The sequence below is a fragment of the Enhydra lutris genome, unplaced genomic scaffold, assembly GCF_002288905.1.
Source record: "Enhydra lutris kenyoni isolate GAN:26980312 unplaced genomic scaffold, ASM228890v2 scaffoldscaffold15, whole genome shotgun sequence".
In the NCBI taxonomy this organism is placed as follows: Eukaryota; Metazoa; Chordata; class Mammalia; order Carnivora; family Mustelidae; genus Enhydra; species Enhydra lutris.
The window spans coordinates 9,875,792-9,901,297 of NW_019154099.1; the positions used below are offsets into that span (position 1 = coordinate 9,875,792).

General features: G+C 45.9%; 1 protein-coding gene across 1 annotated transcript; it reads right to left on the reverse strand.

The window, feature by feature from the left end:
- Positions 1-1,347: 1,347 nt before the first annotated feature.
- Positions 1,348-14,932, reverse strand: LOC111147048 (regulator of cell cycle). The gene is made up of 5 exons (XM_022502913.1): positions 14,884-14,932; positions 14,204-14,389; positions 5,149-5,256; positions 3,041-3,103; positions 1,348-1,753 (listed from the first exon to the last, which is right to left on the reverse strand). Exons 1-5 carry the CDS (start codon positions 14,930-14,932, stop codon positions 1,746-1,748), a joined length of 414 nt encoding a protein of 137 aa, XP_022358621.1. The 3' UTR covers positions 1,348-1,745.
- Between the last annotated feature and the right edge of the window lie 10,574 nt (positions 14,933-25,506).

The window sequence follows — 25,506 nt, forward strand, 5'->3', positions numbered from 1 at the left end:
ATTGCTTAAGCCACTATATTTGGGTTCTCTGAGCCATCAATTTAGACTGAATCCTAAGTATTTTATGTACTAATGTGCATAAGAAATCTCAAAGTGGATCATACATTTTTCAAGTACCTATGATCTTAATACCTATTTTTCAAAACAGGTTAGGAATGTGCTCCTTAAAATGCATCTTGGGAAATACAGCAAATACTCTTTTTAACATACCCAGAACCTCAACCTAGGATATGGCCCACAGCCTGCTTGTCCCCAATTATGCATCTAATAGAAGTTTATAAAATACAAACTACCCTCACCCCAACAATGCCCTAAAGAAATGCACTTCTTTTCCCCAAACCACTGACCTTCTCCTCACAACAGTCCACAAAGCCACACATGTTATACTTCTAATTTTGGGAATTCCAGTTCCAGGAGACCATAGAGAAAGAGCCTGACACGGGGCTCAATCTCACAACCCCAGGATCATGACTTCAGCCAAAACCAAGAATTTGTTGCCCAACCAACTGAGCCATTCAGGCACGCCAACTTCAGGGTTTTAAAGATAGAAAAGCACAGATTTTTTAAAAATTAGGAACTTTCCTGATTTTGTGCTCTCTCCATCCTCCCCAAAAAGCAAGTGGCAGGGAGTGCAGGTGGTAACTGGCTTCCACATGCAAAGCCCACGACTGTGGAGGACCTCTCATCAGGACCCTCTGGCTCCACAGAAGCCGCCTGAACACAAGCATCAAGGCCAACACCATCAAATCTTCCTCAGCACACAGAATGGTAAGAGCGCCACCATTTTCAAGTCCTCCAGATGCCCCAAAGTTCCTTCATGTTTCAGTCCTGGATTTTGAGTGCAACAACTGTTTCCTTTAATTGAAGGAAGGCGCCCATGGCCCCTGAAAAGGTGGTAAGATATGAGGAGAACAGAGATGGAGGAAAAACCCAACTTCCATTAAAACCACCACCCTCAGTCAAAGATGAAAAGTATAGCATAGGAAATATAGCCAATAATATCCTATACTTCGTACGGTGACAGACTTATCACCATGAGCGTCCAGTAATGCATAGAATTGTCAGATCACTACGTTGGATACCTGGAACTAATGTAACATTGTATGTCAACTATACCTCAATTAAAAAAAACCCCAATCCTCAAATTAATATTTCCCACGAATCATGTGCCAGCATTTCCCTCTGGAGTACTGAAGGAGCTCTAAAGTGATCCCTAAGTTCCCCAGCCTATTGTCTAGAGCAACCTGGTAGCACCCAAGGCCCTTGTTTGACATCAAGAGGTGTGTTATTCCCACCAGAATATTTTTTAAATGGGAATATACTGAAAGAAATAAAGAAAAAAAAAAGTTTACAAAAATACAGACTCTAGTTCAAATTTTATTTGCATACAAAAATATATTATACGGGGAAAAGCATATGACTGTTTCCAACTATATATAATTAATTACAAATATGTTCATAAAAGCACTTTAAATTACGGGAAAGCTAAGTTCCGAGAGAAAACAGAATATTAGCATGGATCATCCGTTCTAATACGCTGCAAGCTGGTAAACCAAGTCAGTGTCACTGTCTAAATTGCCCAGAGATGATCTTAAAGGCTGGTGTTAGGACGAGCCGGAGCGCGGCCCGGGGGTAGTTGAGCGCTCATCTCTGCTCTGGCTGCAAATTCCGTCGCTGATTTTACCAGGTCCTGAGCTTTCCAAAGCTTCTCCTTATGATGGAAGGACCCAGAACTTCTCCTGGTTTCACATGCCTGTAAAGAGGGAAGAAATAAGTTATCCCCTCACAAAGGTTTCCGATTCCTATGCTTAACCAGATCACACCACCACAGACAGGCATGAAGGCACCACACGTCACGGCGGGCTTCCCACGTGTGGTATGTCGGATTAACTGGTACAACTGGGCAGCCGGCTGCAGTTTCCATGAAGTAGGCAGGCTTGTTACCTGGGTCTCACCTGAACTGCACTGTAATTACCATAATCTCTGTCAAAACAGGCCTCAGTCTTCTGATGTGGGCTGGATGGTACGGCATGGAAGAGAATGAGCCATAAAATTCTCCAACGAATAGGAAAAACACCAGGACTTTCCAACCCACAGTTAGGTCTCGGTGTCAGAAACGGAATCATTTTTAATTAACAAACTTTGGATCTAATTTTTCAGGTTTGACCTGGCCGTTTAGCAGAGTACAGCAAAAAATATTTCTTAGGGAAAATCAACACTTTCATTAAAAAATTAAGAGGCTGGGACAAAATTCTTCTGCTCTGTGACTGCCTAAGGCCTGCCAAGAGTACAGCTGGTCAAATTTTTATCCCAGAAGCTCTAGCTGATCCTTCTGGCTCTTGCGATCCTTTCTTTTTAAAACCGAGTGGGTAGATTAATTCTGAGTGCTCCATCTTCCGCCCCCATTGTAGTTACGGTCTGCTACCTTCAGTTCCCCACATTTTCAATCACACAAAAGGGGTACCATTACTGTAACTGCCAAATGGGAAACAAGGCAGTGAGTACTTAAGTCTTTCACCAGTTGGCCTGGGCCTTTGGTTACGGGGTCTTCCCGAGCCAATTCTTTCCTTTGCGACCCAACTCTCTAGAAGTCAGACCTCCCCAAGCTCCTGGATCTAACATGAGAGGACCTCCCCGGCCCGTGGGATGGAACCATCTGTCATGTTAGCACATTGCTTTTGCAGTCAGTCGGCTCATTTCTCCCCTGAAAAGCCTGCCAGGCTCTCGTGGTGGTAAAGCTCCCATCTTCCTCTCACCCCTACTCTGCATTTTTCAAACAAAATGTCATTGTTTGCCGGTGGCCTGTTCTCAGCGTTTGGAAAGGGCCAAGATCCACATGAACGCAGGCTTATCCTCAGAACTTCTTTCTGAGCCACCAGAATTCTTCGGTTTCAGAACCTAAAGAAGCCCGCCCGATGATGTAACTTCCTGCCCCCAAGGCAAGCTGGTAAATATTATGGCACTTTATCAGCACCGGTGGTTGGTTTTCCGTTTGATTTTTTTTTTTTTTTTTTTTTTTTAATACCAGGCATGTACTCACTTGCTAGTGTTCTGTCCAGATCAGCAATAAAGTCTTCTAGCTCTTTCGTGTCTCCTAGTTTGGCTGAAAAACAAGAGTCGACCTTTAGTTTCCATTATCAACAACAGCTCATGGCGCCCTCGGTTCCCAGGGTTATGTGGCCCGTTTCGCCTCCCTGCATCTACAGAGACCTGATTTTCAAGCGTCCTGTACCAACCCTCAGTGCCCGGTGTCTGCTCCACGTTTACGTACAGTCAACTGAGACGCTGACTCTGAAGATCCACCAAAATGTCTCCCTCTTGTGTTTTTCAGTTCATCAGCCCTCACGCCACAGTTTTTCAGTTCATCAGCACCCCCACCCCAACAACCTGGAAGGAGAATTTCCCTTCACTGCCTTAAAAGGGCAGGGGGACTGAGGGGCTGCGGAGGAAAACAAAAAGTTCTGATTTGGGGGCACCTGAGTGGCTCAGTCGGTTAAGCGTCTGCCATCCGCTCAGGTCGTGATCCCAAGGTCCTGATATCGAGTCCCACATCAGGCTCCCTGCTTAGCGGGAGTCTGGTTTTCCCTCTCTCTCTCTCTCTCTGCTCCTCCCACCCACTTGCACTATCTCTCTCTCTCTCTCAAATAAATAAAAAAAAAATTAAAGATCTTTAAAAAAAGAGTTTTCTAAAAAAAAGTTTTGATTTTTTGACTATGTAGGATTAATGTCAAAAAATACTTGGTAAGCATGGCACTGTGCAGAGTAGACACCCCGAGTCAGTATTCCTGCTCTGCCTCACCTCTGCCCCATTCTTGTTCCTGCTGCCACCCCAGGGCCACAGTGCAGCCCTCGGAGTCCCTCCAGTAGGAACGGAACGGAAAGCCACCGAGCTTTGTCAAAATGGTGTGGGGAAGGCGCCGGGAGGCTTCCGGGTTCAGGACAGCCTGGTCCCATCCAGGTGGCCGCACAAGGCAACAGGTTCTTATCTTGCTTTGGTTCCCTCTGGATCCTGAGATATATAGGCTTTCCTGTAGAGGTCATTATTTATGCCTTTTCCAAAATGCATTCCTGGAGAGCTTTATTAATTAACCCTTGCTGGCTACAAACAGCTCGTTGTTCTTAGCTTTTAAAGTCAATCCGCCACTAGAGCTTTCTCTCCCTCTTTAATTCCTATCTCCGGAGGATCAAGTAGCAATCTGGGAGGATCAGGTAGCAATCTGGGCATGGCTGAAGCCACTTCCTAGACTGCTACCTCGTTCTGAATTCAATAGGTCTGTTTTACCCTCAGGGAGCTGGACAATTGCAGAGTCCCCAGGGGCTGATGCTAACACTGCTCTGTTGAGAGGAGAATTTAAAAATCATTCTTTTGAAAAAGAGGGAAATTCCTCCTTAATGCCAAGAGTGAGAACATTAATAGCATCTTCATATTTCTTTTTTTAACTCTGCTCCATTTTTATAGCATTCTGCAACTATTTTCAGTAAGTATAATGTTTCTTGAGGAAAAAAACTCCTTTTGTTTTCAAAAGGGCACTTGTCCAATATAACAGAACATTCAGCTCTCTAGCTGGAGACACTTGACAAGTGCCAAAAAATAAGAAACTGCTCATGCATCTTTAAAAACTTTTTTAGGTCTATTAATATCACAGGAGAGCCGGGCTGGGGCCTGCTATTTTAAATCATGTCAGATCATCGCTTGTCTCATGAGGATGACCCCACTGACTTGTTAAATTAGTAATCTGAAAGCGTTGGTCAACTAGTTAATGCCAATGGAAAGAAACCCACTTTCTGCAATCCCCAACTGCTGCTAAGTTTTCAATTCTAGAACCAACCAGTCGGGGAGAGAGCTCTGTCATTTGGCAGTCTTGATCACACCACATGAGAGAGAAAGCAGAGTCTGGAGAATACAGGTTTTCTCTCTCCCTGCGAATTTGGTTTCTTTCATTTACCTGATTCATTTTCACACTGCTCAGAATCCTGAGAAAGAACGAACTGCCCTTCACACCGTCCCATAGTTAGATGTTAGTTCTATTTGTTTCGCACATTTGGGTAAGATTGATCAGGGCTAAGGGGGAGGAGAGGAGAAGACTGAAGGAGGGGAAGGCAGTAAGAAGCTAAAACAAACACTCACACCGCAGCTAACCAGCTTACCTTTCCGAGGACTGCCAGCTGGGGAGAGCAGAGCCGGAGCGGAGTCTGTTGGAGAATTCAGTTTTTCATCACTGAAGCTGAAGCTGTTCCTATAGAGCGAATCTGCACCTTTCAGGAAAGAAAACATAACTCATTCAAGGTCGTTTTCAGACCACAGTCTATTGCTAACCAAGAGCTCCTCTCCAAAAAGAGCGAAGTGGTAAAGTAAACAAGCTGATTTCCAGATTTTGTATTTATGCTCCCAAAATGATTTGAGACAGGGGAGTGTGCCTGTGTGTGTATGTGAATGTGTGTGAATGTCGTGCACACCAAGGGCCTTGCCTCCTTGAAGAATGGAGAGTGGGACAGGATTATCAAGACCGGACCAGCCTCCTTTGCAACACGTAAGAGCCCACTGCCCAGGTGTCTGACAATCCAGCCAATGCTTGGCTGACAGGGGGTGGGGGGTGGGGCAGCAGGGTTGGGATTTTAGACCTAATGGATCACCTTTCCTAAAAAAGGTTCCTTCTGCCCTCTGAATTTCCTACAATACAAATACAAGGTTGGATCCCACTAGCTAATAATCCTCCCTCCTGGGAGTGCCCGGGTGGCTCAGTCGGTTAAGAGTCTGATTCTTGATTTCGGCTCAGGTCACGATCTCACAACTGTGAGATCCAGCCCCTGGGCCGGCTCCATGCTCAGCGGGGAACCTGCTTGAGATTTTCTCTCCCTCTTCTTCTGCCCCTCTCCTCTTCCCGCCCCCTCTCAAATAAATAAATAAATCTTTTGAAGAAATGTTTAAATAATAATAATAATAATCCTCCCTGCCTGTTTAAGAGTCTCTGCCATGGTTCTCCTGAGAACCTACACTCTGAGAGAAGCTAGAGGGTCAGAGATAAATAGTTCTTCTAGAGATTGTCAATTATAGACACTTCGAGTGATTTGGTAGCTCCCTCTGTTGTCAGACCCCCAAAGACCACAGCAAGAGCAAGGCAAGGTCCCAGACGCAGGGTTGTGCTGGGAGTCAAGGGAACCCACTCAGCTACTTCGGGACTTGCCCTTGAGCAAGACAGTATCTCTGAGTCTCAGCTTAGCCACTAAGAAAATGGGAAGGCTTCCTAACTCTTCCAGTTCCTTCCAGCTCTTAAGTTCTGAGAGTCGGCTTCTTTAGGCCCTGCCAAGAAGGGGGAAACGTACCCACGGCCAGCCCAGCCGTGTGGCTGTGACATAAGAAGGGAGATGGTGGCTGAGCTGCACCCACTCGAAGGGCTCAAAGGCAGAGCAGCCAACAAACGGAAGCAGGATGTGGCCTCTGAGGTCACAAAGTAACAACCTTCCTGGTTAAAACCAAACACAAAGCAAGCCATGGTTGTAGCAGAGATGAGCCCCGGGAAGGCTCCTCAGGTGAGAGAAGGCACTACACCCGGCTCCCTTTCTCCCCAGCCTCCTCTGATCCGGTGGTCCCAGCACCATCTGTCTTTCAGACCTACACACTCTTCTTGTCCACTCTTCCGAATATGCCCAACCTTCCCAATTTTTCTCCCTTCAGAGGTCCAGCCCACATTACCTAAAAGGACCATAGTCACTTTTCAGGGCTTGATGAGGAACACCTACTGAGATCCAAAATACCAAATCTCACACTTATTATTTCCCCAAAAATATATTCCTCGGAACATTGGTCCTTTGGAAAGAAGAGCCGTGTGATCAACTAAGTCTAAGAAACACTGAGCACCCCTGGAGATTCCTACTGTGTCCTCCCACTTTAACGTCCCTAAGAGGTCTCATGACAAACCAGTTTATCCTTACTTCTCAAATTGAACTACAAGGTGCATTTTTCATGGCAGTGCCTTAATATTTCTCAGAACACTTGCACTCCATGGAACTCAACTGGGGAGGCCTATAGCCCAGCTCTAGAGCAGTCTGGATTTTCTCAAGGGAAAGGCTTTCCCTTACATACAAGAAAGTGGTCATGTCTGACCGACAGCAGAGCATTACTGTGTGCCACCCCGCAACAGGGAGGGAACCACCACAAGTAGAACCTAAGAAACTTGTAGGGAAAAGATGACATTAAGACATAGGGTCAGGAAAACCACAGAGGGCCCTGGGGAGCCCAGCCTCATGCCCAGACCCCTGAGCCAGAAGAAGGAATATGAGGCATCTGGCACGTAATCTGTGGTTCTGAGGGACACAGAGAGCATCGCCCCCATCCCTGGCCCAGAGGCCCAGCCCAGAGACTCGGGGCCCAGACTTCCGTGGCCACACCCCTGGTCTCTATCTCCCAGAAGCAGCTGGTCTTTGAGAGCCACTTTCACCACACCTCACTCCACCCCACCCTGCACCACCCGCCCTTGCCCTGACTTTGGACTTCACCTCTTTTCTGCTCCAACTCAACAATTTTCCAGCCACATATACTCATTCTTGGGAGGAAATGGGGGTGAGGGAGGGGGAGAGAGACACACACACACACACACACAATTTGTTTTTCCTCAGAGCAAGTAGACCCGTGTCATTGAGTTTTTGGGGAAGGAATGATCTCAACATGGAAAAGGCCATTGCAAAATGGTAGGGAAAAAAAGAATCCAGTGAGGATTCAGGAAAAATTCTGGGTCACTCAGGTGATTTTGAGACTCTGTAGAGAATGAGTCATAGTACCAGGACCTTGCCACAGTGGACCTCTTGGCCTTTTAAAGTCTGGTGTGAAAATGCCTTTTTGAGCCAAATATTTTCCTCAAACTTAGAAAATATATAGACACAGTGGCTGTTACTTGCCTAATACTAATAAAGTTGGTTGCAAACCAAACTTAAAATAATCAGAAATTCCTCTTATTGCTAATGAACTCAAGCTATTCCCCCAATGAGGGAGAAAATAATACTAGGTTCCCATATCTATATATAAATACACACACACACACACACACACACACGCAGGCATGTCAACACAGCATGAGCTCACTTCCCCACTCCCCCTCTCCCCTTACACCTCCCAACCCCCCCCCCACAGGCTCACACAACATTGCCACACCTTGATTCCTCTCTCTTTCCATGAGTTTCAGGGCACAATCTGAGCCAGACCTGATTCCAGGCTCCAAAATATTCAACCATCAATAGGAAATGACCCCCAGCTTCCTTGAGCCAAACCTGCCCACAGTTTAGTTCCACCCTGTGATAATACTGTACGCACGTCATTCACAAAAACAGCAACTTCAAGAAGCCCAAAGCTGCTAAGAAACCCAGCAGAAGCTGCCACAGTAGAGACAGCTGGGATGGGAGGCCATCACAGCTGTGAGACCCTGTGCAAATCACTTCACATCTGAGTTTCAGTTTCTTCTTCACGCAGGGGAATGATAACTAGGCGTTCCAGGTAGGATTCCTATGGTGTTCGTGATTTTATTCTAAAGTTCCCAGCAAAATGGAGGATCACATGTTCAGGAGAGGAGAGGTCACCAGAGAGAACAGTAACCATCAAGACTACGGCCCGGCTTCCTCCTCCTCTTCAGAGAATAACAAAATTCTTCTTCTTCTTTTTTAAAAGATTTTATTTATTTATTTGACAGAGAGACACGGTGAGAGAGGGAACACAAGGAGGGGGAGAGGGAGTGGGAAAAGCAGGCTTCCCGCTGAGCAGGGAGCCCAATGTGGGGCTGTATCCCAGGACCCTGGGATCATGACCTGAGCCCATGGGAGATGCTTAACAACTGAGCCACCCAGGCATCCCAAGAGTAACAAAATTCTTTTTTTTTTTTAATAACATTTTTTTAAGATTATTTATGTATTTATTTATTTGGCAGACAGAGATCACAAGTAGGCAGAGAGGCAGGCAGAGAGAGAGAGGGAAGCAGGCTCCCCGCTGAGAAGAGAGCCCGATGCGGGGCTCGATCCCAGGACCCTGAGATCATGACCTGAGCCGAAGGCAGAGGCTTTAACTTACTGCCACCCAGGTGCCCCGAGTAACAAAATTCTTAAGAGAAGCTTATCTTTGGTGGCACCCGAGGATAAACTCCGTAAAACAAACCATCAACACAGAAGGAGCCCAACCTCTAGACCTTGCTTCTTTTTATCCAATAAAATTTCACTCCACAGACTTTTCTGAAGCACCCTCCACGAAGAAGATCTCATGGAAGGCACTGTGGTCGATGAAAAGGAAAGCCTGACTTCCTGATCATTTCACTCCTCTGGAACTCCATCCCTCACAAAACAACAGCCAGTCTGATAAAATGATACCAACGTGTTGCTCGCTGACAGCATATTAATGTGTGACCGCCCCACCCCAGTGTCAGATGCTGCTATTAACAGGGGTCTGAGAGGCACACACAGTGATGATTTGGGGAACACTGGTAGGTGATAAGACTAGATATTTCAAGGCTCCACAGCATCGACTTCAATCAGCTCTAAAGCCCCATCTCACAAGCATCTCCAAGTCCCACTAGAAATGACCTTGGCAAGGCAACTTTGGCGAGCTGAAGCCAGGCACCTCATACTCAGGGACCAAGTTTTCCAAGACCCCTGCTGAAGAAATGTCAGCATATTCGATATACAAACAGCCCGCTTTAGTGCTCACCAACAGAGCTTTAGAAACTCGGCTGTCAAAACAGACGCTTGTTTAAAATGTAGTTGAGCTTTTGGAGCGTGGGGGCAGGGGAGAAAGGTAATTTAGGGTTAGTGCCGACATGTGCTACTCCAGAGGGAAGGAAAGCCACAGACGGTAAACCTTGCCCAGAGCTCCTGTAAATATAGAACAATCCCACACGTTGAAGACAAGCAAACTATAGTAATTAACTGGGAAAAAGAAAGCCTTGGACCTGTTTCCCTTTTGCCACAGGGAATGGGGGTGAATCTCCCTTCAACACTATGGCCCCAGCTTCCCTCTTGATACCTCTCCAGGTCTCTGCCAAAGTGAGCCCCGTTCCCCCACCTGGAACCCCTACTAGCATGCCAGGGCCACCTGAGGGCTCCTGAGCTTCCATTCTCTCCTGGCTTCAACAAGTTCAGATTCTAGCCTCTGGAGCTCCTATCCTGGATCTGCCAATATGCTATCAAGCTGGCACCCAGGATACAAATGCTCTGGTCTTGCACATGCTAAAGGAGCCAGTTCCTCATTCCCTAAGACGGTTCTACAATATCACAATAGCCCTTGCATACACAGGAGCCTTTGGATCCTTCCTATTAAGTAGCAAAATACTCCCCCCCCCACTTCAAAGGAAAAAGGTGTGTGAAACCCCAACACAGCAAAGACGGAAGTTCCTACCACCTTCTAAAGTTCAAGTTAATATAAACTTCATATAAAACCATTTGATGAAAATATAAATTAACACATTGGTTAAAACTTGGTAATCCTGAGTGAAAATTTCTTTAAACATATTTGAGGAATCATGGTGTGCATTTACAGTTTTCAAAATATTGAAAAATCGGAGTGCCTGGGTGGCTCAGTCGTTAGGAGTCTGCCCTCTCCCAGGGTCCTGGGATCAAGCCCCAACGCCACGGCAGGCAGCGGCAGGCGGCAGGCTCCCTGCTTGGGCTCCCTGCTCACCAGGAAGCCTGCTTCTCCCTCTCCCACTCTCCCTGCTCCTCTTCCTGCTGTTTCTCTGTCACAGAAATAAATAATATTTTTAAAAAAATACTAAAAAGCAGTATATTTTTAAAAATAAGTTTAAACCCAAGAAATTTATAGCCTCTGGGGCACCTCTAAGGATCAAGTTTGAACAACACCGCCCTATTACTGCTGACATTAAGAGAGCTCCCACCAAAGTGTCTGTTGGACCCAAGTCTAGGGGAAAGGAACCAGCCTGTTTTGATCAACCCCCATTTGAACGCCATCCGAATGTGGCGTGATCTTGCAATTTTCATTTTGGTCCTCTTGATGTCTCTAAAGGACCCCCCGTAAGTGGGAACAGGGAGTACTTATTAAACGTACATTCTTCTATCTAAGTAATTTGCTTCTTTGGATGGAAGGAATAGTCTGTTGCTTCTTTGGATGGAAGGAATAGTCTGTTTCTTCTTTGGAAGCAAGCAACCCTTTTTTTATTTTAGTAAGAAAAGGAAGGGTTCTTTTCTTTTTTTCTTTTTTTTTCCTTTTCTTTTTTTTGGGGGGGGGTAGGGACAGAGGGAGACAGAAGAGAAAGAGAATCTTAAGCAGGTTCTGCGTGGCGCCCACACACAGAGCTCAATCTCACGACCCTGAGATCATGACCCGAGCTAAAATCAGGCTGATGCTTAACGAACTGAACCACCCAGGCGCCCCCAAGGAAGGGTTCTTCAAAAAACAGAATTGCTGCTTTGAGCTACTGTGTAAGGTGGCTACCTTTCTTGAGTGATAGAGCCCTAGGTGAGGCTGAGTGAGAATCAAGGACCACTGGCTGATAGCTCATTTGTAACATTTCCATTTAAGACACTTGCACAAGTGTATCTGATCTATATAACAGAGCCTGGTGTATGCATTTTAATGTTTTCCTGAAAGCATGAAACAGAGCAATTTTTTTCTCCTAAATCGTTGAGCCTATGGATGTTTCCACTAGCACTACTAAACAGCATCCTTTCAATTTCATAGCTAGAGAAACTGAGGCCCACCTACTGCCCAGGGCCCCAACAGAACTCAGCCTGGGCCCCACTGATCCAGCCAGATAACCACTGTCTTGAAGAGACACCTTCAGACACAACCACTATTGATAAAGAGGCACGTGACCCAGGTCCAGTAGGACCAGCTAACCATCCATGGTGACAAGAGCAGTCTTTAGGACTGTGGTAGAGATCCTATGAGATAACACACGTAAAGCACAGCAAATGGACCACTACTAGTAAGAGTTAATAAATAATAATAATAATCCTAGTAAAGGCTTCGTAAAAGTGAGCTGCTCTTATGATCATTATCCTGGTAGGTCCTCCTTTTGGTGGCCTAAATCTGTAGGATCTACTTCTCTCATTCTCCTCCTCAGAAAAGCAGTGAACAGGTAAACACATCAAATAAGTAAATGTCTGTGCTCAGTTTTGGTGGTAGTTAAGAGACAAATATTATGCTTCCTCAAGAAATTATTATTTGACACTGCTTCTGCCAACACTATTTCTAACCAGTCTTATGGGGGACAAACTACACATTTATAAGGAAGATGAGTGTCATCGGAGCCTTCTTTAGACCGTCCCCACTACACCTCTAGCCACCAAACTAAGGGTCAGCAAAACAGTTAACAACAAAAACAGAAAACAAAATACACACGTGCACGCAAGGGCATGCCCCCCCCAAGAGAAACTGTAGACTACTCCAAATGTCTCCCCCCAAATCGTTAAGAATGTGTTTCTGAGTGCCTTGTCTTTGAGGCCCCTGAAAACCAACTCTGAAATCCTACTCCCAGGGAGTTGCAATCACCCCTGATGGGCCAGCTCAGACCATATCCCAGCCAAACGCAGCTGTGGTTTAAAAAGGAGTTGTTCTTTGCAAGAGCACAGCGCTGGACAGACTGTCCCAGCTTTCTTTCCTGTGGGGGAGAGAATTGGTACTTGATGAATAACTTGCTCCAAGCCCCAGGAGACATATTTAAGTTTGGCCCCAGATATTGAGACAAATTTCAAAAGTTTTTAGATTTCCCTTTGAAATTCAAAAATAATTGATCCCGTCATTACCCATAAAGTCCAGAAATACAAAACAGAAAATTAACAGCACACTATTCCATTCCTGTTTGCCTCAAAAGCTGCAATTAAATCTAACCCTTGGGCGGGGCTGCCAAGGAAGGTCAAGAGAGACCTCAGGTTTCTGACTCAAACCCTGGACATGGTGATGAGTGCCTTTATTCCTTTTCAGGAAGACAGCTCATGTTGAGGTCTGGGACTGTGTCTTTGCCCTGGAACAAGGAAGAGCTTCAGATTTCAAAAGAAGAGAATCACAAGGAAAGGTCACTGTGTCATGCTTTCACTTCCAGAGTCAAGGGCAGCAAAGGGAGTGATATTCATGCTGGTAACTGGTCTAGGGAATGAAGTCTCAAGAATTATTCAGAAAAGTTCACTTTGAAAAATAGTAAGTCATCCAAAATTTGAAAACTAACAATCACATTAATACTGAAAAGTCACCAAATTTGCTGGTTAATTTTTTTTTTTTAAGATTTTATTTATTTGACAGAGAAAGAGCACAAGCAGTGGGGAGCAGCAGACGGAGAAGGAGAAGCCATCACAGGGCTCCATTCCAGGACCCTGAGATCATGCATGACCTGAGCAGAAGGCAGACCCTTAACCAACTGAGCCACCAGGGTTTCCACCAAATTTGCTGTTTGAGACCGAAACAGGTATCTATAATCCTTACAGACCACTTGGTCCTCTGAAAAAAGCTGTCTCACTCCTTGCAAGGTTGTTTAAGACAAAGAGACCCAGGGGTAGTCTCGCTTATGAGAAAAGTTGCCAGGAGGCACCTCTATGCCCATCTGCTCTGGCTCCCTCTCCAGCCTGAGTGGGTGGGGGGAGGTGTGCAAGCCCGCAGTCCCCGCGGTGGACCCGCCTGAAGGAAAAGGGACACTTGAACTCTGTACCGCCAGAGAGTCTTTCAAAACTGCAGGCAGTGCAGCAGCAAGTCTGGGAACTCAGAGCCAGAAGAAAACGCAAGAAGTTATTTCAAAAATCCCAAGAACAGCAGCTTATGAAATATTTCCTGGTGTCACAAATTTTTTCAGTATTGTGCCCTGCCCTATCTTCCTCCACCCCCATTCCTGTGGCACTTGACCCACACACTCTGAAAAAAAATGACTGCGGAAAGAGAGAAAGGCAGGGGAAGGGAGGAGAGGTAGCTGAAAGAAAGCCTGGCTGGGGTCCCAAGAGTCCCGTATGGCTAGGAAGAACAAGCTGCTTTATTAAAACCCTCAGGCCTCCGGACACCTGCAGGCGGCAGGTAGCCCAGCTGGCCCTCCGAGAGCCTCCGAGGGACAGCCCCCGGGGTGTTGCCCCCGCTGCAGGCGTCCTAGGACCGCGCGGTGCCGTGGGCTCACTCCGCTGGACGCCATCCCTCGGTCTACAGATCGGCAAACTGAGACCCGAGCCCCGCAGCGCTCCTTACAGGGACTTCCCCGGGCTCCCGCTCTTTCCCGATTGCGGCCACACTTACTCTCGGAGTCGCTGAAGCCGCTGCTGTCGCTCACGCTGGCGCTGCTCCGCCGCTTCATGCGCTCCAGGTGCTCCTCATAGTGGAAGTGGCGCTCGTGGAAGGGCGACGCGAAGTCGGCCAGCACCGCGTCAAACTCGCACAGCGCATCCGTCAGGTCCCCGGCGGCCGCCGAGTCCAAGGCCGGGGCTGGGGACGGGGAGGGCGGGCTCAGGTGCTGGCGCGGCGCGGCCGTCCCGTCCGGGGCCGCCACCATTCCGAGGAGAGCCAGCATTCACGGCGCGCGTGCCGAGTGACAGCCACGCTGGCGCTGCCCGTTGCTCATCTTTGCTACTCTCAACCAGCCCCTGAAGCGGGGCTACTACCCTGCCCATTCCACAGACGCGGAAACTGAGCCTCCGCCGCGTGGGGGTGCCGACCAAAGGTCACCCAGCTAATCGACGCAGCGGAACTTTTCCCACGCGCGGTCGGAGACTCGCCGCCACTCGCGTCCCCCGGGGGCGCGCGCGAACCGGGGGCGGTGGGAAGATTGGGTGGGGATGCGCCCGTCAACGGTCCCCCAGCCCGGCGCCGGAGGACGGCCGAACCCGCCAGGAGCAGGGTCCCGCGGGTGAGGATGGAGACGGACGCCACGGGACGCCCTTTCTTTCGAAGGGCCGGGGCTTTAAGGGTCCCACACTCACCTGCCGCCGCGGCGGCCGCGGGGCTGCTCTGCGCGGCGGGCGGCTTCATGGGCGGGCTCGGCCCCGCGCGCGCGGCGGAGGGTCCTGCGGGATGCTGAGCCCGGAGACTGTGCGACCGCTCGCGCCGAGGCCTGCGCTGCTACCCGGGCTTCTGTCCGCGCTCGCGCCCCGCGGGTCTGGCTCGCCTGGCCGCGCTCCTGCCGCGTCTCCCCCGGGTCTGCTCACACGCCCGCTCTCTCTCCCGCCGCCGCCACCCTCCTGCCCCCGCGGTCTTATAGCCGCGGGCGGAGGCGGGCCGGGGCGGGGCCGGCGGGTGTGTCCCGGCAGCCGCGCCGGGGACGCCCCTGTCCCCCAGGCACCGCCCTCGCCACGCGCCAACCGCGGAACCGCAGTGACGGCGAGTTGCCGGAGCCCGGGTTACAGACCCAAATATTTACTCGCCACTTCGCCCGCGCGCCCTGACAACCTGCCTCGCTGAAGTGTCTCTGTCGCCACCGGAGCCCCAAAGAGTTTACGGCTGGGCTGGAGCACTCCCCCGCTTCCTGCCGCGTGCCCTTTACCTCCTCCAGCCTTAGTTTCCTCATCTGTAAAATGGACGTGCTGAGCCTCTGGGGTTTGCTGCGAAGAATAAAGTAGCCCTAGGAGGCCCAGACGGGTGTCACACACGCTGAGGGAGGCTCCCGCGTCCCCACCCCATTTCCCCAGGGGACTTAAGGATTGTGGGCAAACCGAGTACAGAGATAGAGGACAAGAGGGGCAGAAGGCGGGGAGTGCACGCGGTTACAAGCCTTAATTGCTCCCATCCAAGAGCCCGGAGTCTGACCTTGTCCTGGCCTTTCATGCCAGCCCTGACTTTATTCAGGAGGAGTTTTTGTCAGGGAAAGAAATTACTGCTTAGATGTAGCGCATACCCGGTGCCTTTCAGCGTCTGCTCCAATGGGCAACCCTACCCAGCCATCTTGCTGGGCACCAGTCATGGTCAAGAATAACTCTCCCTGCACTGCCCCAGGAGGCAGCCACTAGCCACAGGTGGCTATGTAAATGTAAGTCGACTAAAATAGACTACAATAAAAAACTCAAGTTCCTCAGGCTCACCAGACACATATTAAGCGCTCAACGGCCACCATCGCAGAAAGTTCTATTGGACAAAGCTGCCAGGGTCTCTGACCCACAAAACTGGCTTGGGAGGGAAGAGAGGCCTCTTACGCGGTTATCAAGAGCCTCCTGGGTCAGGTTCTGTCATGCACCATTTCCAGCCCATACAGCAATCCTTAGAAGTGGAATTATCGCTAGTTTCAAAGGTGAGGAAACTGAGGCGCAGGAGATTAAATAGGTTGCCAGTCAGGTAGTGATGGAAAGGCAGGTCTCCCTGGTTTCGGAGCCACTTTGGGTTTCACCACACTTTCCCTTCCTCCACGTGTACAGTGAAGAACGGAGCCCCCAAGGGGAAAAGGCTCCGAGTGACAGAGCAGATCCCAGGCCCTTAAAGCGACAAGGCATCTTTCATTTTACCTTCCTTTTCTTATTTTTCCCACCTCCTTTTTAAATTGTTTTTTTCTCTCCTTTCCTCCCTCATGCTCTTTAACTTGCGTGGCACCCAGTGATGATACCCTGGGCTAACTCAGCAGCGTCCGATCTGGAAACTGAGGCCAGGGAGCTGCTTTCCAAATGCAGTTCTGCCTTCTTATCTGGGGCTGGGGTGCAGGGTGGTAGACACGCCGGCCCGGCTCCTGCAGGAAGACTCTGAGTCCCCATCAGCCAAAGAATCAGCCAAGTTGATCTTCGGAAGAGCCTAGAAACAGCCCTACTTTTTAGCAGCTGTGTCAGTTTCCTGAGTGACAAAGAAGATAACCTTGTCTCTTCTAGCAGAGATTGGTTGGCTGTTGTCATCTCTACCCCTTTGTAAAAGAACTCACCCAGACATCGGGAGATGGCTGGGCAAAAGGCCCCTCCAGGATGGGTGTCCCTTTGGCTATGGAGGACTACTGCTCTCTCTCTTTACTGATTATAAATTTTAATATACAGAAAACAGAATTAGGTAATAGTACTCTGTATCCACAGTGAGAATTAACACATGTTAATATCGTTATTTTTGCCTTGGATATTTTTTGAGACAAAACTAGCATATGATAAAGTACACAAATCTTGAATGTACAGTTTGATAAATTTTTACCTATGTATACACCTGGGTGATTACCAACCTGATCAAGATGCAGTATTTTGACTTCATCCCAGAAGGATCCCTATGCCATGTTCTAGTCAATAACACCCCATTAGCAACCGTAATGGTAACCCCTATTCTGAATTCTGTCACAAGGAATTAGCTTTGCCAATTCGAAAACTCCTTAACAAAATCACACTGTAAGTGTTCTTTTATATCTGGCTTCTTTTGCTTGACATAATGTCTTCGAGATTCATCTTTATTGCTGCAGTATTAAGCCATCTTCCTGCTGGTGGACATTTGGGCTGTTATTTTGCTCTTGTCACTGTTGCTATGGTAAGTGGCTCTGTAATGAGCCTGTCCCCTTGTGTACATGATAGTCTCTAGGATATGTATCTAGAAGTAGAGTACAAAATGGGTTTCATTATCTCTAGTCATTGCCTAATACAAACAGAGCCGCTATGAACAACCTTGTATATTTCTTTTGGGGCACAAAATCACTTCTCTTGGGTTTATACCTAGGAGTGGCATTTCAGAATCTCAGGATAGACATATCCCGCTTAGCTTTCAAAGATACTGCCAAACTGTTTTCAAGCCAACAGTGGTTGAATGAATCTACATTCCCAGCAATGTATAAGCATTCCAGCTGCTCCATATTTGTGTCAACATATGATATCGTTAGACTTGTTAAGTTTAGCCACTCTGGTGACTGAGTCTGGTACCTGACTGCAATTCTTCTTCATCTTCTCTTTCTCCCCCACTTCCTCCTTTACCTTCCTCTCTCCCACCCCTCCTCCCTCCTCCTCCTCCTCTTTCTCTTCCTTCTTCTTCTGGCTTTAATTTACATTTTCCTAATAAGTAATTAAATTGACCACCTTTTCATATGCTTCAAATACTTTTATTTTTTATTTCTTTTTTTTTAAAGATTTATTTATTTATTTATTTATTTGACAGACAGAGATCACAAGTAGGCAGAGAGGCAGGCAGAGAGAGAGAGGGAAGCAGGTTCCCCGCTGAGCAGAGAGCCCGATGCGGGGCTCCATCCCAGGACCCTGGGATCATGACCTGAGCCGAAGGCAGAGGCTTTAACCCACTGAGCCACCCAGGTGCCCCAACTTCTCACATTTTTAACACTAGTTCTTTATCTTAATTGGCATCTCTTCTGCATTCCATTGACCACTCTCTCCTGAAGATTTGTTCTGAATATCTACCTAACCACCTCACCATTTCTCCTCAGGGTCCTATGGAATCCTCCTCTGTGAAATTAAACTCTGACCTCCCTACAAGGCTCTCCTTGACCTTCTTTTGAGAAACCAGACTTCATCAAAATATAAAACTTTTGTTCATCAGAGAGACCATTACGAAAAGAAAAAGACAAGACACAGACTGAAAGAAAATATTGCAGTACATATATTTGACAAAGGATTTGTTTTTAGAACATAGAAAAGCCATCTACAAACTAATAATAAAAAGGCAAGCAGCCCCATAAAAGCAAAACCTGGGCAAAACACTTGAACGGACACCTGACAAAAGTTCTATGAATGACCTATTAACATGTGAAAAATCAAATACAGTATTACCCTGCAATCTAGCAATTCTCCTACATCTTTACCCAGAAGAAATAGGAAGTACTCTAAAAATACTCTAAAAATGCATTTTTATTCATAGTAGCCAAACACTGGTAACGCAAAGATCCATCAGCAGGATAGATGTACAACTGTGATGTGCTTATACAACAGAATACTGCTCAGCAGTAGAAAGAACAAACTACTGACCCACAACAACAACATGGAGGAATCTTGGAAATATTGTGCTTCCAAGGGTCCTGCAGTTGGCAGAATAACAGCCCCTCAAAGATGTCCAGGTCCAAATCCCCATAATCACGTGGCAAAATGACCATCATGTGATGAAGGTTGAGGACCTTGAGATGGGGAGTTAACTCTGGATCACTTGAGTCCTTAAAAGCAGAGAAGCCCTCCTGGCTGTGGTCAGAGGAAGATGAGACAATGGATGAACGGTCGAAGATACAACATTGTTGACTTCGAAGATGGTGGAAGGAACAACCAAGCCAAGGAATATGGGTGGTCTCTAGAGGCTAGAAAAAGGCAAGGAAAGAGACTTCCCTAGAGACTCCACAAAGGAACAAAGCTTGGCCAACACCTTGACTTTGACCCACTGAGAACACTTACTGGACTTGTAACACGCAAACCTGTAAGATAATAAATTTCTGTGGTCTTAGGCAGTTAAGTTTGTGGTAATCTGTTTCACCAGCAACTAGACACAATCTTCACTGGTTTTCTTATTTTGAGAGTTGACTCAAGCGTATGTTTTTTTTTTTTTTAATTCCTTCAAACAAATATTTTCCTTAGTTTTTTTGTTTATTTCTGTGTTTGTGTTTTTACTCCTAGTCTTTCTATCTCTGCTCATTTGTCTGTGCTCTGTGGCTGTCCAGTGGCCCTCTATTCATTTGTACTGCCTTTTCTCTTCTGCTTGGTGTATAGCTCTCCAGTATGTTTTCTTTAGGCACACATTGGTGTATATGCTTTGAGGAGAATCATGCCTCATGATCATAATCTGGGTTGATAACCTGGGACCAGAAGATCAGTTTCTATGTCTTTGAATATTGCTTTTCATCATTTTAATGGCTAGTGCATAGATTAAAAATTTAATCAATTCCCCACTTTCCACATTTAGATTGTTCTCAGTTTTTCACTTTCATAGATGACACTTTGGTCAACATTTTAGTAACTATATACTTAGGCTCATTCATTATTTTTTCCTTAGACTAAATTCATAAATTGCTAGGTCAAAGAAAATACAAAATGCTAAGTCTTTCAGTATGTAATTTCCAACCAACCAACCAATCAACACAAAGATTATACTAATTAGGGCATAGCTTCTGCAGAAAATACAAGACAATATTAGCACATCAATCAGTTTTTTTCCAATACTCTCCTACCAACCAGTCATCGGGAATGGAAACATTCTGAACTGTTTTCCTAAATAAAAAATTGGAAATAAAATAGGATGAGCGCACATGTTAACAATCAGATACAAAACAAGTACCTACCTTCTGAAATGTCACTTTATCAAACTAGTGCTCTTTGAGGCCCCCTTACAATGTAGTGCCTGTTTTATAAAAGCACATTTGTTTGGTTTAGAGGTCTGACTGTGCAGGGGGCCCCCGGGGGCATTCTCATCCTCTTTTGTGCTCTGATTCTTCCTAACAATGCCGACTAAGCACTTTGTTTTCAACCACAGGGTCTGGGCTCTGCATAGCTATACCATGCCTTTTAGATTAAATCTGATTTCTTCCTTCAAGTGGATACTTTATTCTTATAGCAAGCAGGGTGTGGAGTTCAGAGAAAGGAGATCCTGTTTTATAATGTTTATTAATGTCTTAAAACTTGTGCCCATCTGTTCTGAGTCTGAAAGAAATCAAAGTTAGGCTTACAGAAATCAGGCACAGTGAATCAATCAATTAATTAACCATTGTTGACTGCCAACAATGTGTAAGGCAACAGGAATAACAAAATTAGAGAGTAAAGTAAAAATACATTGGTAAATATTCTACTTTCCTTTAGTTTTAGTTGCTTTTCCTGGAATATTAGAGGAATGTTTAAGTTTGCATTGTGTTCTTCTAGATGCTTCTTTTTTTCTTAGCCTGGAAGAAAACCATGGTAGCTTTTAAACTCTCCTGTTTTTAGTCAAAAGATGCTTTCCAAAATTAAGGAAATTGAGTTTGCCATATGGGTATCGCCTTTATATGTCTCCTCTTTTGCCTATTTTTCTATTCAGGTGTTGTCCTTTCCTTACTGATTTGTAGGAATTCTTAAAATATTTTTGATATAGATTCTTCATTGTATGTGACACATCTTCTCTTGGTTTGCAGTTCATCTTTTTATTTTCTTTAACATGTCTTTTGATGAATGCAGGTTTTTAATTTCATTATAGTTAAATCCGTCACATTTCCATTTTATAGTGAGCTTTTTTGTGTCCGGTGTTTAGGAAATCCTCCCCTACGCTCAAGACATAAAGGTATTTTCCCATGTTTTCTTCTAAAAATTTTAAAGTTTTTCTTTTGACATTTGAACCCTTAATCCATCTGGAGTTGATTTGCATGTCTGATGTGAGATAGGAATCTGATTTGCTTTTCGTATGGATAATCATGTTTCCCTGTCCCATTTCTTGAATCCCTCATAAATAACCTAGGAAATGCAAATGAAGACCATAAAGAGATACGAATTTATGTCCATTCGATGGGGAAAAATTAAGACATCTGGTGATACCAAGTTCTGAAGAGGACAGATCAATAGGTTGTCTTAACGTGTCTCTGGTGAGAGCATAAGCTGCCACGACCGACCACTTTGGAAACTGGTCTGGCGTTGTCTTGCAACGTTGAACGTTCCCACACCCTACCACAAACCACATTCCATTCCTAGTTGTAAACCGAAGACGGCTCCAGGTATGCACCAGGAGAGAGAACCAGGTATGAAAATCTCCACTGCAGCTCTCTTTATCACAGCAAGAAATGTGAAAGCCTGAACTCCAGTGTCCAGCAGGCCAGGTAATAAAGACTGGTGTATTCATCACATGAAACACTACAGGGCGCTGAAGATGAATGAATCACAGCAGCCACAACAGTATGAATGACTCTTGGTAATAGAAAACTAAATGGGAACAACGTCCCAGAAGATGAAATAGGGCATGATATCTTCTCCAAAAGAATCACAAACAATTAAAACTAATCATTATATGGTTTGCACGCATGTATATGTGATTTAAAAATATATTTTAAATCAAGAACGAATAAAAATAAAAATACAAAATTTTGAATTCTGGTTACATCTAGTGGGAGGAGGCCCGGGAGTGGAGGAGGTAAGTGGGTGAGGGCAGGAGCACTCGAAAGATGGAAGATGATGGTGGGTGTGTTCCTTCTCTAACTGGATAGTGAGCTCATGGGTGTTCATTATATGATCAACAAATAAACATCCAAGTAGATAAAATAAAAGAGGGCTGAGCATGGACCAGAGATGAGAGGGAGGTAAACCAAGGGTAATGAGTTCAACTTAGTGCCTGAGATCCATTGAAAATACAGTCGGGGGAGAAAATCCGCACAGACCCTTTGTGAAAGGAGCTGGCCTAAGGTGTGAGGCCATGGTGCTTAAACACAACGATCAAAAGTGTTGGGGATGAGTAACAGGTATGAACAGATCAAAATTCCTCACCCTAGTAATTTTTTCCACCAGATCCTGATTAGCTGCTAGTTAATAAATATGCAGTCTGGCTAAATTCTATGTGTTTGGGGACCTATTCGGACCAGAGTGGGGGAAAAAAAGAAGTCTATAAATCAATTCTCAAAGTAGCTGCTGGATTGAAAGAGAAGCAAGCTGAGTAAGAACACTCCAGATTCTTTATGGACTGCAGTTAGAGCACAAGAATAAGTTAAAGATTGAGTTTCCAAACTTTAAATCATAAAAGCGGCTTACATTTTCCCATGATTTTACAGTTTACATAGTGTTCTCATATAATGCTTCATTTGATCATGGGGCAAGAAGCCTGAGAACTTATAAAAAATTGAGGCTGTCAGATGTTTGGGACAAAAAAGTAACAATAACAGTAAAACTGACTTCTGATGTTACTTCAAAACCGAGTCTCTGGATAAAAGTTAACTAAAGGCATCCCAAAAAGTGGGATGTAAATTTCAGCGTGATCTTCTTGTGCTTCAACTTCTTTAAGTCTTCATCTCAACAGGAGGTTATCTTACTGCTGTTCTAAAACTCCAATTCAACAAATATTTGTTGAGTGACTAAAATATGCAGGGACTGTGCTTGGATCCAGGAATAAAAAATGAACAAGAAGGACAGTAGCCATGGAGCTGTAGAGAAACGGTGTTGAATATAATTAATATATTTCTATTTTAATTTTTTAAAAAATGTATCATGCATGATATCTTCTACAAGGCTTTATTTGGTGTTACCTGGAACACATCCAGTGAAGTCAATAAGCCCTTCTATGTCCCCATTGGACCTTGCCGTATTTCCTTTAGAGTATCCATTGTGCTGACTTGCAATTATTTGTAGACATTGTCTATAGCAGACCCTTGTTACCTTTGCTCTGGCCAGGATCTTTTCTTCTCAGAAACTCCTTTCTCCACTTTTTAGGGCTGTCAGTTACATGGCCCCCACCTCTCCCACACACAGGGGAGGCACCCGACACAGACTGACCACACATCGGGGTGGATCTGTGGCCCACGCCTCTCTTTGGAAGCTTGATTTGGACCCTGGAGGAGAAGAATTCATCTCTCTTCCTCAAATTACTAGTACTAATATCACAGACACCTAGAACTTTGGCTCTGTAGGAGAATCGAAGAACCCATTGGAGAGCAGAGTTATGGGATGAACAAAGACTCCATTCTGATGCTACACTTGAAGCCTGAATCCAGTGGTGCCTGAAGCCCACATCCCGGAAATTTCCAATTAAAAGAACCAAATATGTTGACTTCTAACTTAAGCTTGTTAGATGAGTTTTCTTATCACCCAAGCCTGGGAAAGTCCCAGCTAACACTGTATGTGTCTCCTCTGTGAGATTGTGAGCTTCTAGGAGGAGCTATGGGTAAGGCTTAATGTGCGCCATGTTGACCCTGCTCACACAGCATGCATAATGCCTGGATGAACATGCTCAGCTTCTAGAACAGGTGCATGTAACCCTAGGTGCACAAACTCCCAGGAAGATCCATGAGAGGACATGTATATGCAGATTTTGGGAGTGAAAAAGTAATACCTGTCATCGGAGTATTGCTTTGAGTATCAAAGATGCTCAAAGGAATCGCAAACCAAGAAAATTCAAGAACTCCCCCTGGTGTAAAGGCTCTGACTAGCAAACTCAGCCTGGTTTCACTGACAGCAGTCATCACATCTGGAGGCATAGAGCCAGGGGAGAAAGAGCTTTGCAAAAGCTTTCCAAGCCGAGAAGATGCAAAAGCTTGCTATATTCCAGATAAAAGCATGCCATGTTCATTTGGTTGGTTGGTTTTTGTATGGAAGGATGCCTTCTGGTTTGTTCTTCCAAGCCCACTGAGGGATACAGCTGGGCAATGTGAGATAAGACAAGAAATCCAACTCCTCCGGACCCCACCCCCCACCCCATATAACATGACAGAATGCCTCCTGGGCTCCCTCACAGTCCATGTGATCCCTTGAGCACTGACCAAACCAAATCTAATTCTGTTTTTAATCTCTAGCCGCCATTATTTTTTATTTCTTTTTTGTCATGATAGTGGTGGCAGTAAAACACACATAATATAACATCTTGACCATTTTCAAGGGCCCGGTTCAGTGGCGGTTAAGTACATTCACATTGTTGCGCAACCCTCCATTCCCAGAACTCGGTTTCCTATGACTGCTATAAAAACATTACCACAAATGTGGTGGCTTGCAACAACAGAAGTTTATTTGCTCACAGTTCCAGGGGGCAGGAGTCCAAAATCAAGGTGTCAGCAGAACATGCTACCTCCAAAGACTGTAGAGGAACATCCTTCCTGTCTCTGCCTGCTTTCGGTGACCCCAGGCCTTCATTGGCTCATGGCTTTATCATTCCTGTTTCTGCCTCTGTCCCCCCACGATCTTCTCTGATCATGGGCCTTCTTTTCTTTCTCTTATAAGGACATCTAGTCTTTGGATTTAGGGACCCTCCTCTGGGTAATCCAGGATAATCTCATCTTGATATTTTTAATTAATTTTGCAAAGACTCTTTCTCCAAATAGGTCATATTCCCAGGTTCTGAGGGTTGGGACATGGACCTGTCTTTCTGGGGGTCACAATTCAACCCACTGCAGCTGGGTTACCCTAGAAGCAAATGCCGTATGAGTAAACTGATCTCAGGAAGCACCAACAGGAGAGCGGGAAGTGGCAGGGAAGAGAAGGAAGCCAATATGGAATGCCCTAACACGTCAGTACTGAGAAACAAGTACCACTCACTTCCATAGGGAACCCTGGGGAGATGGCACGGAACACACCTCAGGACTCTCCCACCTACAAAACAAAGATGCTCAAAATCTCTCGTCATTGACCGAAGGCAGTCCCCAGGGACATCAACTCCCTGACACTTGTCTCCCTCACACTCAGGCAAAGGGAAAGCTCTTGGAGACAGTGATATATATTTGCAATAGGACACCATCGTCACATCCTAAAATGCTAGTGCCTCCCAGGAGTGGGTGGGGCATGGATAGTATCTGCCAGGAGGCAAGTCAGGAAGTTTCCACTTTATTGCTTATATCAAGATTGAAGAAGGAGCTACTAGAGTTGTCCTAGTAGCTCCTTCTTCAATCTTGATATAAGCAATAAAGTGGAAACTTCCTGATCATTAAAATAATATTTGATGGAATATCACTAAAGGTAAGGGGTGCCTGGGTGGCTCAGTCATTAAGTGTCTGCTTTTGGCTCAGGGGTCCTGGCATCGAG